Source organism: Epinephelus fuscoguttatus, linkage group LG6 (genome assembly GCF_011397635.1).
Source record: "Epinephelus fuscoguttatus linkage group LG6, E.fuscoguttatus.final_Chr_v1".
NCBI lineage: Eukaryota > Metazoa > Chordata > Actinopteri > Perciformes > Serranidae > Epinephelus > Epinephelus fuscoguttatus.
In genome coordinates this window covers 44,567,358-44,583,075 of record NC_064757.1, presented here as the reverse complement: position 1 = coordinate 44,583,075, position 15,718 = coordinate 44,567,358, and the positions used below count along the sequence as shown (strand labels likewise).

The 15,718-nt window shown below is 42.5% G+C and overlaps 1 protein-coding gene across 1 annotated transcript; it reads left to right on the top strand.

Moving 5' to 3' along the window:
- Positions 1-413: 413 nt before the first annotated feature.
- On the top strand, positions 414-6,390 carry LOC125889692 (trichohyalin-like). Its single transcript, XM_049577735.1, has 6 exons — positions 414-503; positions 1,211-1,319; positions 2,152-2,493; positions 3,813-4,091; positions 4,169-4,357; positions 4,553-6,390. The coding sequence occupies exons 2-6, from the start codon at positions 1,220-1,222 to the stop codon at positions 6,388-6,390; spliced, it is 2,748 nt and encodes a 915-aa protein (XP_049433692.1). The 5' UTR covers positions 414-503; positions 1,211-1,219.
- Positions 6,391-15,718: the final 9,328 nt, after the last annotated feature.

Genomic DNA, 15,718 nt, shown 5'->3' with positions numbered 1-15,718 from the left:
CATGCATGACAAGAGTGAACATTTTAAAACTTCCAAGCAATTTTTGTCCTCCTTTTTTCTTTTTTCTTTTCTTTTATGCAATTTTCTTTTCCTTTAAAGATTCTTAACCTTTTTCTTTTTTCATTAAATATTTCCGGCATTTTTTTTCTTTCAAACTTTTTCATGAAGTTTTTCTTTAATTTTTTTCTAAGTATGCCAAAATTAAAAACAAAAGAAGAAGAGGAGTTCAAAACTGTTCGAACTAACCAGCATGCACGACAAGAGTGGAAAGACCAAGGCTTTGCTCAGCTCCAGGGTTTTGTCTTTTACCTTTTAACTTTCAAACATTAAAGGGGAAGTTTTAAAAATCCAAACACTCATTTCTGGTGAAGGGAGGGTCATGCACTCCCCATGAAACATGATCCTCCAGGTGACCGGAAGCACCAGCCCTACACCTACCCTTTTTTTTCTGTTGGACTCTGACCGTGGAGCGCCTCCAGGGAACTCTGACAGGGACGCAGCAGGTATGCAGATGTTTTAATAAATGCTGTATAGTTATGTGTTCATGCGTTTAGCTTGGTCTTTACATCACATATGAATTATAAAATGATTTTAATAAGAGGTGACCCGCCGTGTGTTCTCCTCTGCGCCACAGATGTGTGTCCCCTGGGGAGCGTCGTAGGAACATGCAACAGCATGTAGGAAATAATGTGTTGAATCAGTCTGTGTTTCAAGCCTGAACGTTACAGCCTGCAGCTCCTCTCATAAACAGATACAGATATATATTGTTTCATTTACAGTGTCGCTTCTTTTGTTACAAATGAAAGTGAAACTAAACTCTCAAACCAAATCACAGTGTGACTGTAAGGTGAGGGTGAAACACATAACACAGTTTCTTTTGTATGAGTGTAAAGTGTGTATGAAATAAGGTCACTGGAGTTCACGCTCGGCTTCACGCTCTCAGTGTGATCACAGTTTAATTCATCCGCCAACATGAACATGAAGTTTAGCTTGGTGGCCAGCAGAGGGCGCCACTGAGCCGCTCTGCTGTCACACTGAGGGTGCGCAGAGACAGAAGTCATGTGTCATTTTCTGTATCAGATTTCTGAAACATGTCATCAGATCAAAATCATGTTTATAAGCAAAATAAATGAATAAAGCTGTTCATGAGAACATCAGAGTGAAGTGCATGAAGTGTTTTTCTGTTTAACTGTTTCGTTTCTGTTTTCAGAGCTCCAGGATGCTTCACGTGACGGACAGACAGTCTCTGAACTTCCAGTTTGGTGCCTTCACTGTCCTGCTTTTCCACCCTGTTGTCTTCCTCGCCCTGATACACTCATGTACAGGTCAATCACACTGACACTCTGGTTTATGTTAAAGGGAAATTTCGGTTTATTTCAACCTGTCTCCTATCGTCCTAAATTTGTTTCAAGTGACTAGTGACATAAAAATAATAGTTAGCATGTTAGCCGTTAGCCTAGATACAGCCGGGGCGCATAGTAGCGTCAGACCTGTTAAAACCTAAGTGAACGGGCAACCTTCAAGTGCAAAGTTAGTCCACTAAACAAGCTTTTTTTCCACAAAGACCGCCTCATATCGTTAGGATAAATGTCAGAGAACATATAGAAAACCACATGTAAACGTGTTGTCTTACCTTACCGGTGTGCTGCCATGTTTGTTTGCCATCTAGCTCTGCTTTCCAAAGCACGGCCGAAATATATCTGGCGAGCTCTAGATAAAGCCCAGCTGGATACTACTCCAGGTGGAGGTGTCTCGTCCTCGGTCACATCCAGACCTTGAAAATAAGGCTGCAACCGGTCCCATTCCTTGCAACAGAGGCATTCCTCTTCTGTGGGCACTGGGGCACAGCATTCACAGGTACACCACCAATCTCCAGAGCTACGCAGCCTTGCAGCAGCCATTCCCGTTCACTTACGTTTTAACAGGTCTGACGCTACTATGCGCCCCGGCTGTATCTAGGCTAACGGCTAACATGCTAACTATTATTGCTAGTCACTTGAAACAAATTTAGGACGATAGGAGACAGGTTGAAATAAACCGAAATTTCCCTTTAACATGTAAAGTTAGTGCATAGATGCAGTAGCTAAGTCATCCAAAGTGTAGAGTGTATCGTGCTGCAGAAATCAGAATCAAAAACCTGTTTGTTTTCAGGTCAGTCTCAGCTGATTGGTCCGTCTCAGCCAATAGTGGCATTAGTCGGTGATGACATCATTTTGTCGTGTCACCTGAACCCTGCCATGAATGCCTATGACATGACCGTAGAGTGGGCGAGACCTGACCTGGACCCCAGGTTTGTGGTGGTGTGGCGTGACGGTGTGGAACTGGAGAGTAAGAAACATCCGTCCTACAGAGGAAGAACATCAGTGTTCACTGATGAACTGAAGCACGGAAACGTTTCACTGAAACTGTCCAACGTGAGAAGATCTGATGAGGCAACATACAGATGTTTCATTCCAGCAATAGGCAGAGCTCTGACTGTTCAGCTGGTTGTTGGTGAGTGGGCACACTTTGTGTTTCTTTGCGTTAGTAATGGTTGAAAATAACTTTTTGTCATATTTGTTGAAACTCACTTGCTGCTAGGACATGGTCACTACGTTTCCGTGACATTAGAGAAACACATTTATCCTGTTCGTCCAACTAAAAGTGGACTTTTGTAACTGTAATTGTAATAAATCGAATGTGTCACAGTGGGACTAACACACCCAGATCACATGACTCCTGCATGTATACAGTCAATCAGACCCAAACTGGCCGAGGCGCTCTGAGCATGCTCCACAGTTTCCGCCCCGGGCTTTGACCCGGAAGTCCAATAGCATTAAATGTGTAAGAGAAGAAGAAGCCGGTAACAACATGGAGAAATCTACATCCAGAGCCGTGACTTTTTGGACGGACCAAATGTACAGAGCTGTAAAGTTGTCCACCATGGTAGCAGTTAGCTGCTAGCTAACCGTAGCTAACTTGTTTGTCCATTGTTTGGTCTGTGACGTAATAGGTCAACAGGAAAAAGGTCCAATACTAACAAGCTGAAAGGGGGCATATCTCCACCTATCGTAGAGGAGTCGCACATACTTGGCTCAATAAATGGATTCACCTCCAACCAATCAGAGCCAAGGAGTCCCTAAAGCAGCTGTCAATCATGTCAATCACTGCTCATGTGCAGTCAAACTGTCCAATTAGGCAGCACTGGTCAAATCTGAATCAATATTCTGTTACTGCATGACTGTGTGAATGTCTAAAAACAAAACAAAAAACTGAGTAGCAGGTGGCACCTTGTACGGCAGCCTCAGCCACCAGTGTGTGAATGTGACACGTAGTATGAAAAAGTGCTTTGAGTGGTCAGAAGACTAGATAGACTTTATACAAGTGCAAGTCCATTTACCATGATGCTAACAATTAGCCCTGTCAGTCCGCTCCGAAGTGGATTCGGTGCTTGGTCAGTGACTTCTAGCATCAGACAGCAACGAAAAAAGCTGTCCTTTCACATCAGCATGATACACAGCTGGTCGTGTTATTGTTAAACAGTGCCCGGCGGCGTCAGGGGGAAAGGCAGTAGGACAACAACGAAAGTTAAGGGGGCGCAAATCTGACTAGGATGGGTGGCGGATGGGTCCAGAAACCATTGACCGTCACCTGGGAGGCCGGTGTTTGCTTTCCATAAGACTGTAAAGCCAAACAACCTCATCTAGATTTATTTCAGAAACTGCGCTTTACTTTACTACAACCCACAGAGTGTTTGTCTGACTCAGTGTTTTCAGTTTACACCCTCAGTGACACCACCACTTGTAGAAGCTTATAAAGCCTCTCATCTTCAGGTGCCGTCTCCTCACCTGTAATCCAGATGACTAAGACCATGAGTGAAGTGGTTCTACAGTGTGAGTCTGCAGGCTGGTATCCAGAGCCTGAGGTGCTGTGGCTGGACGCTGAGGGAAACCTCCTCTCTGCTGGACCTACAGAGACACTCAGAGGTCCTGATGACCTCTACACTGTCAGCAGCAATGTGACTGTGGACAAGAGACACGGCAACAACTTCACCTGTAGAGTCCATCAGAAGAACATCAACCAGACCAGAGAGACACACGTCCTGGTTCCAGGTTAGTACACTTCATATGTGTTAATCATGTGATTCAGACTTCATATGAACATCACCTTCTGTGTTTTATCATTTCAGATCATTTCTTCATGGTCCCCAGTACTCCCACTACTCCCAGTACCCCCAGTACTCCCACTACTCCCAGTACTCCTGTTACTCCTGGTAGTCAACATGTTATTATTGGCTCAGTTATAGGCTGTGCTGCTCTGGTGTTAATTGCTGCTGCTGCTGTCTTTGTCGTGTGGAAACAGAGACGAAAGAAATTCAGTAAGTGATAAAATGATTTCACTTCTCTCTGCATGTTCAGTGTCCTGCTGCAGCCTTTTGATTACAGACTGATATTTGAAGGACAGTGTTGTGAACTGATTTTAATTTGACACACGTTAATGAATGTTTTCAGTTGTATCATTTTTGATTTCTTGACAAACATTGCCCGTCTTTCCTGCTTCTCTTTTCACACAGAAAACAAGAGGAGGAGCCATGAAGACGGACCTGAGCAGACGGAGGCAGAAACGATGGTCACATCTAGAAGTGATAACACAGGATTTCAGGTTGTGGTGGAAGGAGAAGAAGAGAGGGTACCTCTTATGGCAGGAAGAGAAGGACAGAATAATGTAGACAATAGAGGAGAGGAGAAGATCTCACAGTCTCACAGTGAACATGAAGACCCACAGGTTGGAGCTGAAAGAGAAACACACCAGAACCAGCTTGTCACAAATCCAGACATGGACAGAACGGAAGGAGAGAGAGAAGTGAAATCAATCAAAAATGAAAAATTACCTTTAATTGCAACAGAAGGAGAAAATCATCAAGAGCAGGACATGACAGGTAGACAAGTATTGCGTGATCGGGGCGAGGGTGGAGTAGAGCAGAAGATGAAACCAGTAAAAGAAGATTCAGGTCTTCCAGTGGCAGAGGAGGCTGAAGGACAAAAAGAACAGCTGCAAAATGTCCACAGTGATCAGGATGTGCAAAAAGAGGAAGAGACACAGCAAGAGCCAATGACTGATGAGGACAAAAAAGAGAAAAGAAATATGAAAGAGAAGGAGCAAGTGAAAAAGGGAGGTTCTATAGGACGGAAGAAGAACCAGAGAGATCCATCACACCCAGAGGCAGAGAGAACGACAGTGGAGGACGAGACGAAGCTTCAATCAGAGACGCAGAAAAGAAAAGAGACAGAGAAGGACGAGATAGAGCTCAAACCACAGAAAGGAAATGTCAGCCAACATCTACTACAAGACAGAAAACAGGAGATGAGAGAAGCAGAACATGAGGATAAGAAAGACAAAGATCAGGAGGGAAACCAGAGTAACATTCAGAGAACAACAGAAAGGAAAGCAGAGAAACAAGAGGAGAAACTGAAGGAAGAGAAGATGGAGAATGAGAGGAAGCTTCAGTCAGAGAGGACAGAGCTCAAAACACAGGAAGGAGGAGACAACCAGCAAGTTTTAGATGCCAACAGACCAGAACAGACGGCTGAACATGAGAATAAGAAAGACAAAGATCAGAGGGACGTCACTACGACGACAGGAAGTAAAGCAGAGAAACAAGAGGAGCACATGAACAAGAAAGTGGAGGAAACAGAGGGAAAGAGGGATGGAAGAGAGGATAAGCCTCCATCGGTCAGTGGGGAAACAACAGAGACACCAGACCTCAAAGTACATGAAGACACAGCTGGAGGACAAAAGCAAGAGAAGGAGCTCCAGGCAGAGAATCAACAGCAAGAAACATCTCTGAGAAAGATGGGCGAAACCAAAGAGCAGCCAAAGCCATCCACCAAGAGGGAATGGATACCGTGGAAAGAGAGACGAAAACAGGGGTTGGGGAGAAATAAAGGAGCTGACATTACTGAAACTCCAAAGGAGGTCAATGAGGTCAGACAGGAAGGACAGCAGCAGGCAGTGCAACAACAACTGGACATAAAGGAAGACGTCACAGAGCAGATACAGGACTTTAAGAGTGTCTCAGAGAGAGGAGCTGAGTGTCAGGACGCAGAGCCGATGGAGATTGATGTAAGACCTATAAAGAAAGCAAAAAGAGGAGGAAAACATCAACATATACAAGTGAAAGAGTTTCATGTAGATCATCAACAGAGAGTCTGTAAGAAGAGGCTTCGGGAAGAAGACAGTGATGCTCAGATGGAGTCTGAAGAAGACAGAGAGCCGACACAGAAGACTTTCAAACAGCTGAAAGAGTGTCCAGTAACAGATGAACCTGAAGGAATGGATCATAGTGGACAACAGGATCATGCAGCTTTGTGTCAGGGAGACCAACAGGAGGAGCTGATGGATAGCTCATGAAACAGCTGACATTAGGACACTGGAAGAAGAAGAAGAAGCAGAAGAAGGAGGAGAAGAAGAAGAAGAAGCACATCTACACTGTGCAGCTGTTGAAAACCAGTGAATGACTGAACACTGTGTGGCTAATTTATCTCTGTTCATTCAGGTCTTTTGAGGCAAACAGGGACCAAAAGTGGGAACGGTACAGAACGGTTCTCTTGGTACCATCAACAACTTTTCACAGTGGAAACAGAAAAAATGTTAACCGAACTGAAATAAACTATATCGCGGTGCTTGGTGGAAACAGGGCTCTGGACAGCAGTGTCTGTCTATTGGACTGACAAATGTCAATAATCACTTGATGGATAGCCGTTTTGCAAAAAACACATCTTGTATGTTCATGTTCCCCAGAGGGTGAATCATACTGACTTTGGCTTCACCATGAGGTTCTCATTTGTGATATTAATTGAAATATCTCAACAACTATTGAATGGATTGTGATAAAATGTGGTTCATCCTTCATGTTCCCCTCAGAATTAATCGTAATAACCTGGGTGAGTTTTAATCTAGCGCCATCATCAGCAGAACGGCACATTGCAAGTAGTTGTCTGTTGCAACTCATCTCATCGCCAGTCTTTAGTCTGAACTGGTCTTTAGCTGGCGGCAAAGGTCATCATCAAAACTGAACTTCACAGTATGATTTGCAGGAAGTGGTGACAGTGTTAGGCATTTTTCGTCACTGCTGCAAATCAATGTAGTGGACAAGAAAAGTGTGTTTAATTATGAACTGTAATATGTGGCTGATTCCTGATCCAGTTAATACGTTCAGCACCTGTGCAGATACTGATCCAATTAATCAGGTCAAACAAAACATCAGATTTATTCCATCGTTGTACAGGTGCAGAAAAAAAGCCTGAGTGAAATTTAAATGTGTGAAACTGTAAATGCAGACTGTTAGAAATATTTTGGATCAATATTAGTGTAATATAGTGTTCTCTGTTTGAATATGTTTTTATATTGTGTTGTGATGTCGTCCTCCTGCATGAGAGTCTACAGAGGGCTCTGTCTTCTATCGTATCAGGCCATGAATTATGGTTGGAAATTAATACTTGCGTGCAAAGTAAAGGCAGAACTGAATTCATTGTAAATAAATGTTTCTTGTTTATTTAGATTTTCTTTTGGTTCTGGAGCAGCACAGATTTTTTCCATTCAAAGACAAGGTGAAATCAGAAGCAGGCTGTCACAGTTACAGCTCTCACTGCTGTGATTACACATTTTAGTGTCACTCCACCGTCTGATTTTATCTTTAGCACTCTCTCTGTAACGCACTTAAAAACTCTTGCCCAGACTGAACTGAAGCAGATAAATGAGACAGTTTCATTAATGTATTTCATAACCCCAACACTCAGAGAAATGTTACTGATGCAGCTGTAACTGTTGAGACACTAAGTGCCCTCCTGTCTCTGACAAGCCTGTGGTTTCAGATTGAGCCACCAGGTGGCGCTGATGAGGTGAACGTGAGCTGATGAGCGTTAAACCACAGCAGAGGTCCACAGGCTGTTATTATGGAAACACAGAGGACATTTATAGAGACGTGTGTGTGGAGCTGCTCCTGTGTTTGTCTCCCTCACACACTCAGAGTTATGTAAGTCTGTGTGTGACGTCAAATGTCTCATTCTGGAGGATGAACCCAACCTCTGGACCCCGAATCTAATATTTAGATATTAATACAGTCAAATTAAGCAATTATCAAACACATAGCAACTGTAACTAGGATTAAAACAACAGTTTCCTTTCATAAAATGAAACCAAAGGTCTCCAAAGTCATTTACAAACACGTATAACAGCAAATAAGTTTGTTTTAAAAACTTTTTCCGCAGACAGATTAACTGTGGTTCATCTTTTTTATTACATTATTCTCAGTTTTATCATCCTTTCCCTGATGTAAACAGCCTATAACATTATAACTGTGGTCAGAAATAAAGGTGAAGCTGCAGTACCTCAGCTTAAATAATAAATAAAGATAGATAAGATAAAACATAGTAATTATAATTCCCTTCATTTCAGGATGTACACATGTTAATATAAGAAGTAAATCCTGCTCTGTTCAGCTTTATTGTAGTCTTTATTCTAAGGATAACGGACTCATGTAACGGCTCCACTTCCTCTGCACAGATCGTCTATTGACACGATGAACCACCAGGAACCCAAAGGAAACGCTCTCAGTCTGACAGGTCACATGAGGTACTGCAGCCTCACCACAGAGCTGGGATAAAAATAGCTGAAGAAAATACTGTGGCTTATGTTATAGTATAATTAAGATCCTTACAGTTAATACTCATCAAATTAAAAAAATCAATGTTTGCAGTTTGAAAAATTGAACTCTTTTTATTCTTGTATTTTTCTTAATATATAAAAATTGTGATACACTGATTATTCCCTCTGCATTTTTAATTATAGCCAATCATCTGTTTCAGATCTCTTTGCATTCCCTGGGGGCTGGCGTTTGACTTTTTTTCAGTGGGAATTGCCTGACCCTCTCTCCGCCATAAATTAGTTATTAGATTTTTGAAACTCATCCTTTGACGTCTGAAAGTTAAAAGTTGTGAAAAATGTCCATTTAAGGTAAAAGAATAGCAATAAACAACATTTAAAAAGGTCCACATGCTGTCGCTCCTTAAGTGCAATTTATTGGCACGTTAGTTTGTGCAAACATTTTGTTTTTAAATTGTTCAGATTTGGTTATGTTTTGAAGCGTTCGTCACACACTATGTGTCTTAGGACTGTGGGCATTTTGAAAATCCAATGATATTTTCTGTGTTTACAGTCTCCGGCTGTGATAAATGGTGTAATGGTTTAATGGTTTAAGAAAAGTATCTACAGTATGTAGCCCACACTTTGCTGATGACACTTATGTATTTTTTACTTAGGGACTGTTCTTTACTTATTAGAGGAGGGGGTATTTTCAGCCTCCCTGACCGTACAGATATTTTCCCTTGAGCTTCCTTGCATGACCCTTAAATTCAGAACTTTGAAGCTTGAAAGTTAAAAGTTGAAGACAAAATCCTGGAGTTGAAAAAAGCCTCCATTTGTTTATTTTTTTCCAAATTTTATTGAGACATAGAGTAAAGTGACTTTGATTAAATATCACCATTTTAAGCTCCAATTTGGTGATGTTGGATTTGTTGTTTGTTTGTCTGACGGAAGCGTTCGTGGCACATGATGGGTCTACAGAAATTTGAAATCCAATGATGAATGAATGAACTTTATTTATATCATATAGCACCTGTCACGCACAAACTGCAGCACAAGTGTTTTACAATTCAGACGGCAGAGACAAACAGCAAAGAAATAAAACCATGCAGTTATACAACACTCATTCAAGGAGAAAAGAGAAGAATAAATACATTTATCAATCAATAATTAATAAAAAAAAAAAAACATATTCTGAACATTCTAACAGTTAGTTGCTAGTTATAGGCTATGTTAAAAAGATATGTTTTAAGTTGTCATTTAAAAGTGTCCACTAATGTTTAAAGGCAGGGTGTTCCATATTTTTGGGGCGTAATAGCTAAAAGAAGCATCGCTAAAGGTTGTACTGACATTAGGAAAGAATAATTGTTAATAATAAACAACGATAATTTCTGTTTAAACAGTTTCTGACTTTGATAAATGGTTTCAGGCTTCAGGACTTGTTGTAGTATTTTAGACTTTGGTATCTGTACTTTTACTAAAATAAGGGATCTGAACATATTTTTGATATTTGTGTTTTAATAATCCTCCAAACTCTACATAAACATTAAACAGACACTATAACACACATTAAGCCTATATGTAGATGTAAAACTGTAGTCCTTCCCTCCTGTCTGACTGATCTGGTCCTCAGAAACGCGCTCAGAGTGAGCCCTCGTGTCGCCTGCTCCATCTCTGCTGCCCATATGTCAAAGTCTTTGTGCTTTTCAAGACAGCGAGGCGACACAAGGAAAAAAAAACAGCTGGATCCGAGGATCAGAGCAGCTAGCGGCTCAGCTAGCTCCTTCACCTCCTTCTCCTCGGCTGCCTGACCTCCATAAGGTACCGTAACACCAAACTGTCCGTTAACCGGGGGATAACGGCTCTTTATCCCGGGGCCCGGGGTCGTTTTCACCTGAGCTCTCTGTTCTGACCTATTTTTCCAAGTGTGTGCCCGGCTAGCAGCTAGCTCCCACATTAGCTTCCCTGGATGCTGATTAGCTGAGCTAGTTTAAGCTAATTAGCCTCCTGCTGCTGGATGAGCAGGTATGAGCGGATTAGATCAGCTAAAGAGAGCAGAGAGCACCTGAAGGCACTTTCACTGCTCTCATTCTGTAAAACAGACATTTTATTTGTTCATTAGCAGCTGTAAGTGTGTCTGCCAACACTTCTCACACTGCAGCACATTAATATAGCAAAGTATTGTTATTAATTACAGGAAAATGAAACAATCAGACACATGTTGGTCTGACATGATGTTGTATTTCACTTCCATCAGCCTGCAGGTATTTTTATTCCACTATATGTAGTGTTTCCCTCATCTCTGTCAGCAGAACATAAATTATAAGTACAAATAAATCACAGTACCAGCCTTAGATATTAACTCATAACTGGGCTGTTATGAATATATAATTATATATACCTCAAGTTAAACTGACATCATGTGGATTTTCTTTACCTTATTACCTCCAGTGCTTAAAGCTTCTCTTTAAGGGACTGTTCCTTATTCATGAGGGGCAGGAGGTGGTGCTAAACAGCAGCAGCTTCTGTCTTCAGAGGAGCATTGTTGAGCTTTAAATGGTTGTATATTGTTTTTATTTAACCTCAGAATTTTAAGGAAAACATGCCGGCCAGTTTGGAAGGTGTGTTTTCTTTAAAGATCACCAATATTACACCATTTATCATATATTTATGTATACTTTTTACACTTTAAGGAGCCTACAATTTTCTGATGGTACTTACATAAGCAACATTTTGGATTCAGGACTTTTCCTTGTAGCATTTTAGACTTTGGTAGTTCTACTTTTTACTTAAGTAAGGGACTGTTCATTATCTATGAGGGGGTAAGATGGTGCCAAAAGGGGGAGACATGTCAGATTATTTTTTTTAAACACAGAGGAGGGAGTGATGTTTATTATTTTTTCTTATGGCAGCGTCATACAGCTTTAAATGCTTGTGTTTGTGTTTATTTAACTGCTGATTTTTAAAGAAAACGTACCCTTCAATAGGCGGGTTTGATAGGCATTAAAAATCACCAAAATGACACCATTATCACAGCCAGAAACTTTACATTTACATTTTACACTTTGAGTTGCCTACATTTTGCTGACAGCACTTCTGTGCTTTTACTTTTGGATTCAGGACTTTTACTTGTAGTATTTTAAGCCCTGTTTCCACCAAATGCATTCAGTACAGTTCCTTTGGAAGCAACAGTAACCCTTCAGACATGGTACCTAGACCCTCGGTCCGTTAAGCGTTTCCACTGCAAACAGCACCCTTAAATGTGGGCAGGGTTGTTGTCACTCACTGCTCCGTCCAGCACTCACTGTAGCCCTTTTTAAACAGGAGTTGTGCAAATTTGCAGGAAAGCCCAATCAGTGTTTTTTCAGCATTGGCAGTATAAAAACAAAATCGGGGAGTGCAGCAAAATGCTGCCTGCCTACTTTTGTTTATACAGAATGTGCCTTTTTCGGGGCAATGGGGGGCGTGAGCAAGTAACAAAACATGTAGCTCAGCATGTGACGTAAACAGTGACGTGGGAGGGAAGCCGCGGCTGGTCAGTCCTTCGGTGATTCTCTCGTAAGTCGGCCCGTTCTTCACCGTCCCCGTCATCTGACGGTTAATGGCCTCTTCGTTTGCGAGGACAAGGAGGGCGCGCAATTCCTTGTCTCCCCAGTTGCTCATCTTTACAGTGTCTGTCAGGTTTGTGTTTCCCTCTTGCTACTAGCTGCTCGCTAATTCCTGCTATCAGCTGTTTCCTGTTTATCCACCGCCAGTGGCTCGCACATGCGGCGTCATCAACAGCTCCTCCCACAAGTCTTCAACAGCACCTCCCGTTGCAGAAGGCCACCTCGGTCTGTTTAAACTAACAGGGTTCCACCAGTATGTCTACGAGGGGGAAAATTGGGCACCTCGGATCAACTCACCAATCCGCCTCTGTGTGTCTAAACGCTCGCAGCTTGCCGGCAAAACGGCCCAACATTCACAGAAGATCTGGCAGTGTAAAAGGGGCCTGTATTTCCTGGCTCTTCACCTGTAACACAGAGGGAAGTCTTTACCTCATTTATCGTCCAGGGCGTCAGAAGTATCGCCTCGCCCTTTAAAGTAAAGTAAAGTTTTTACAAGTAGGACATGTATCAAAAAAACATCAGGTGCTTCTATGTTGAGTCTAAAATCAGTCTTAATGGCAGTTTACCTGTAAATGTGGATTAACACAGTGACATCTGACTGAATGAAATAAAAAAGTGAAGCCACAGAGCTGTCCAGTCTGCAGGTCTCAGTGTCTGTAATCAGGTCTCCATGTCGTCTGTATTGCAGCCTCCAACTGGCTGATGGTGACAGTGACGGCGTCTGTTTGAGGAGGTGGAGAAAGCTCAGAAGAGGGGAAGACACGATTTTGAGTTTCTAGGCAAAGATGCTGTTTGTTTTCCACTGGTTATTTTCTGTGTTGTGTGCACACTGTACGTCCAAAGACACTGCTGTATGGTACCTGAACGTCACACTGTCTCTGCCGTCTGAAGCATCATGTACTTCAACACAGTTAGAGAAATCATCAGTATTAAAAAGGCTGATAACTCATTTAGAGGGTCACAGTTATATTATTATCGGCCTGTTCCACTGTCACTTTGGCCACGCGGACTCAAGCCATGCTGTGCCGAGTTGCGTTTCCATTGTCAGTTTACAGATGGCCAGAGATGGACCTTCTCTGGAGCAGGCCCCAAAGCTGTGCCTGTAGCGAGACTCTCCTCCGCTCTGTCTGCAGGAGACCACAGAGTCTCTGTGTGTTCAGCTCTCAGTACGTCTGTAGCTTCTAACTGAATCTCTCTGCTTTGGAGTTTAGTTTCTCTCCTGCGTCCTGTTTTTACTTTAGATATCTGATTTATTTCACTGTTTCATGTTCGCTATCGGTCAGATTAGAAGTTGTGTGAAGTTGCTGTTTAGAAGCTCAACATTTCCTTATTTTGCTGCTTCACATTAAAAGTTTTTATGTAACAAAATAACAAGGGGGCTTTTATTGTGAAGAATATACAGGAAATGTGTTTATCACTGAATTAGTGGAACTTTGTTAGCAGCTTCAGTTCAGACCAAAGATTCTCGACGAGATGAAACTGTTTCAGAACGTCACAGAGAAAAGTGTCAGTGGTGTGAACTGGCTGGTCTGAGCTGGACTCAAGCCAGCTGATGATGTCACCTGACACTCAGCTGGTCAAATGGCCGGCGGCTGGTTTTAAAGCACGTCACCTGTTTCAACAGCCAATCAGCTTGTAGTGAAGTCTGCTGGTCAAGACAAAATGGCCGCAGACGGCGTGTTGGCGTGCTGCAGCAGGTGCTCTGTCCCCACCGAGCCCTCTGTTTCCTACCTGCTTATGCCCCGCCCACACACACACACACTTATTGACTGATGAATTGGCGCTGGTTATTTATATTATTGTGGCGTATTGATTATGAGTACAGTCCATCCGATGCTGGTTTTGTTGGTTTTTATTATCACTATCCCTGTTCAGATTTTAAGAAGCTCCAACCAACGCTGCAGAACGGCACGTTGCAAGTAGCTGCCTTTTTCAACTTGTTTCATCAGGCCCTCTTATTTTTTATTTGTTAATCATAGAAAATAAAAGTTCAGTTTACAGCCGTCAGCGTCTGTGATATTTATCACGGTCAGCTTAAACATATTAACCCCTTCAGACAGAACAAGAACAAAATAATCAGAGTTGTTGGAGTTGAGGAGGAAAGAAGTTGCTCTGTAGTTTGCTGGTATGGCAGCAGGTAGATCTGTATCACTTGTCAGACGGCAGCAGGTTGAACTTCCTGTTGTTTGGTTGGGTGTTGTCTCTTCATAATTTGGATGAACTGACCCTTTAAAGGAGCAGCAGTTTTTATACGTCACTCTGAGTCAGATAAGAAGGTTGGTATCAGTTACATTTCTCTCATGTTTTAACTTGTTAGCTCACTAAGCTAGTCAGCAGTCTGTTCTAAAAGTCAGGACAGAGCTCAAACCTGGCAACCTCACAATAAGCTCACGACTGTCGAGATGCTGCATCCAGAGCTCTGACGCTAAACCCACAACTTATTTTTACATGTCTACTTGTAGACGAGACAACATGCATCCGACCACGAGAAGGTGGATTCACTCAGCTCGCAGCTCCACCTGACCTCTGAGGGAAATGTGAAGGAACACGTATCTCGTTTCAGTGTGTAGAAAGAGGAACTGAATCTCTCCCAAATTCCTCCTGAAAACTCCCGTCCCTGTCTCTCAGCTTTGCTCCAAAACAAAACATTTCGTCTCACTGATTGTTTTCGTGTCTCGCTGCCTGGAAGGATTCAGGCTCGTCAGCTGTTCATATAAACACAGAAAGCCGACCTCCTCCTCCTCCTCCTCCTCCTCCTTATTCTTTTTTTGATCCAGTCTTATTTTCGAGGCCTAAACTGTTGTTATCAAGGATGTTAGGCTCGACTGTTTCTCAAAGCTGCAATCAGAGGTTTTTATTTTGACCCGTTTAGTTCTGCGGTCGCTCCCACACAGTCTGAAAACAGCTCCACTCTGACATGAAAGCTCTCTGAACATCCTGTGGCTGTGAATGGAAGTTTCAAAACATAAAGAAACCTCCTCAGAATGTATGTAACGTACAGGGAGTGGTGGAAAGACGAGAAACGCTATACGACACAGCCTGGAAAATAACACCTCCAACTAAAACCAAAGAACGGCAGCAGCACGCTGTGACTTTGATCATGTCTTGACGCTGTTTAAACATCACGATTCGTCACTGATTACTGCAGGGGAGGATCTCAGGTCAGCCTGCGTTCTGTTCCAGAGAACAGGACTATAGTAACTTAAAGCGCCCGCAGCACATCTGGATCTCATTGTAGGTGAACCACCTGATGACGTGAGAGGTCTGCAGGGCCGAGCTGCAGTTGTAGCTGATTCTTGTGATCCTCTCAGAGCTGCCATCGATTAATCCGTGGAGTATTTTTTCAGAAAATAGTGAAAACAACTCGGCACGGTTTCCCGGAACGTCCTCGGATTCTCTTTTTGTGTTTGATTAAAAGTGCAAAACCCAATTTCTATCAAACAAAGAAAAGCAGCGGAGACGTTTTGCTTGATTAAACCGCCGAAACA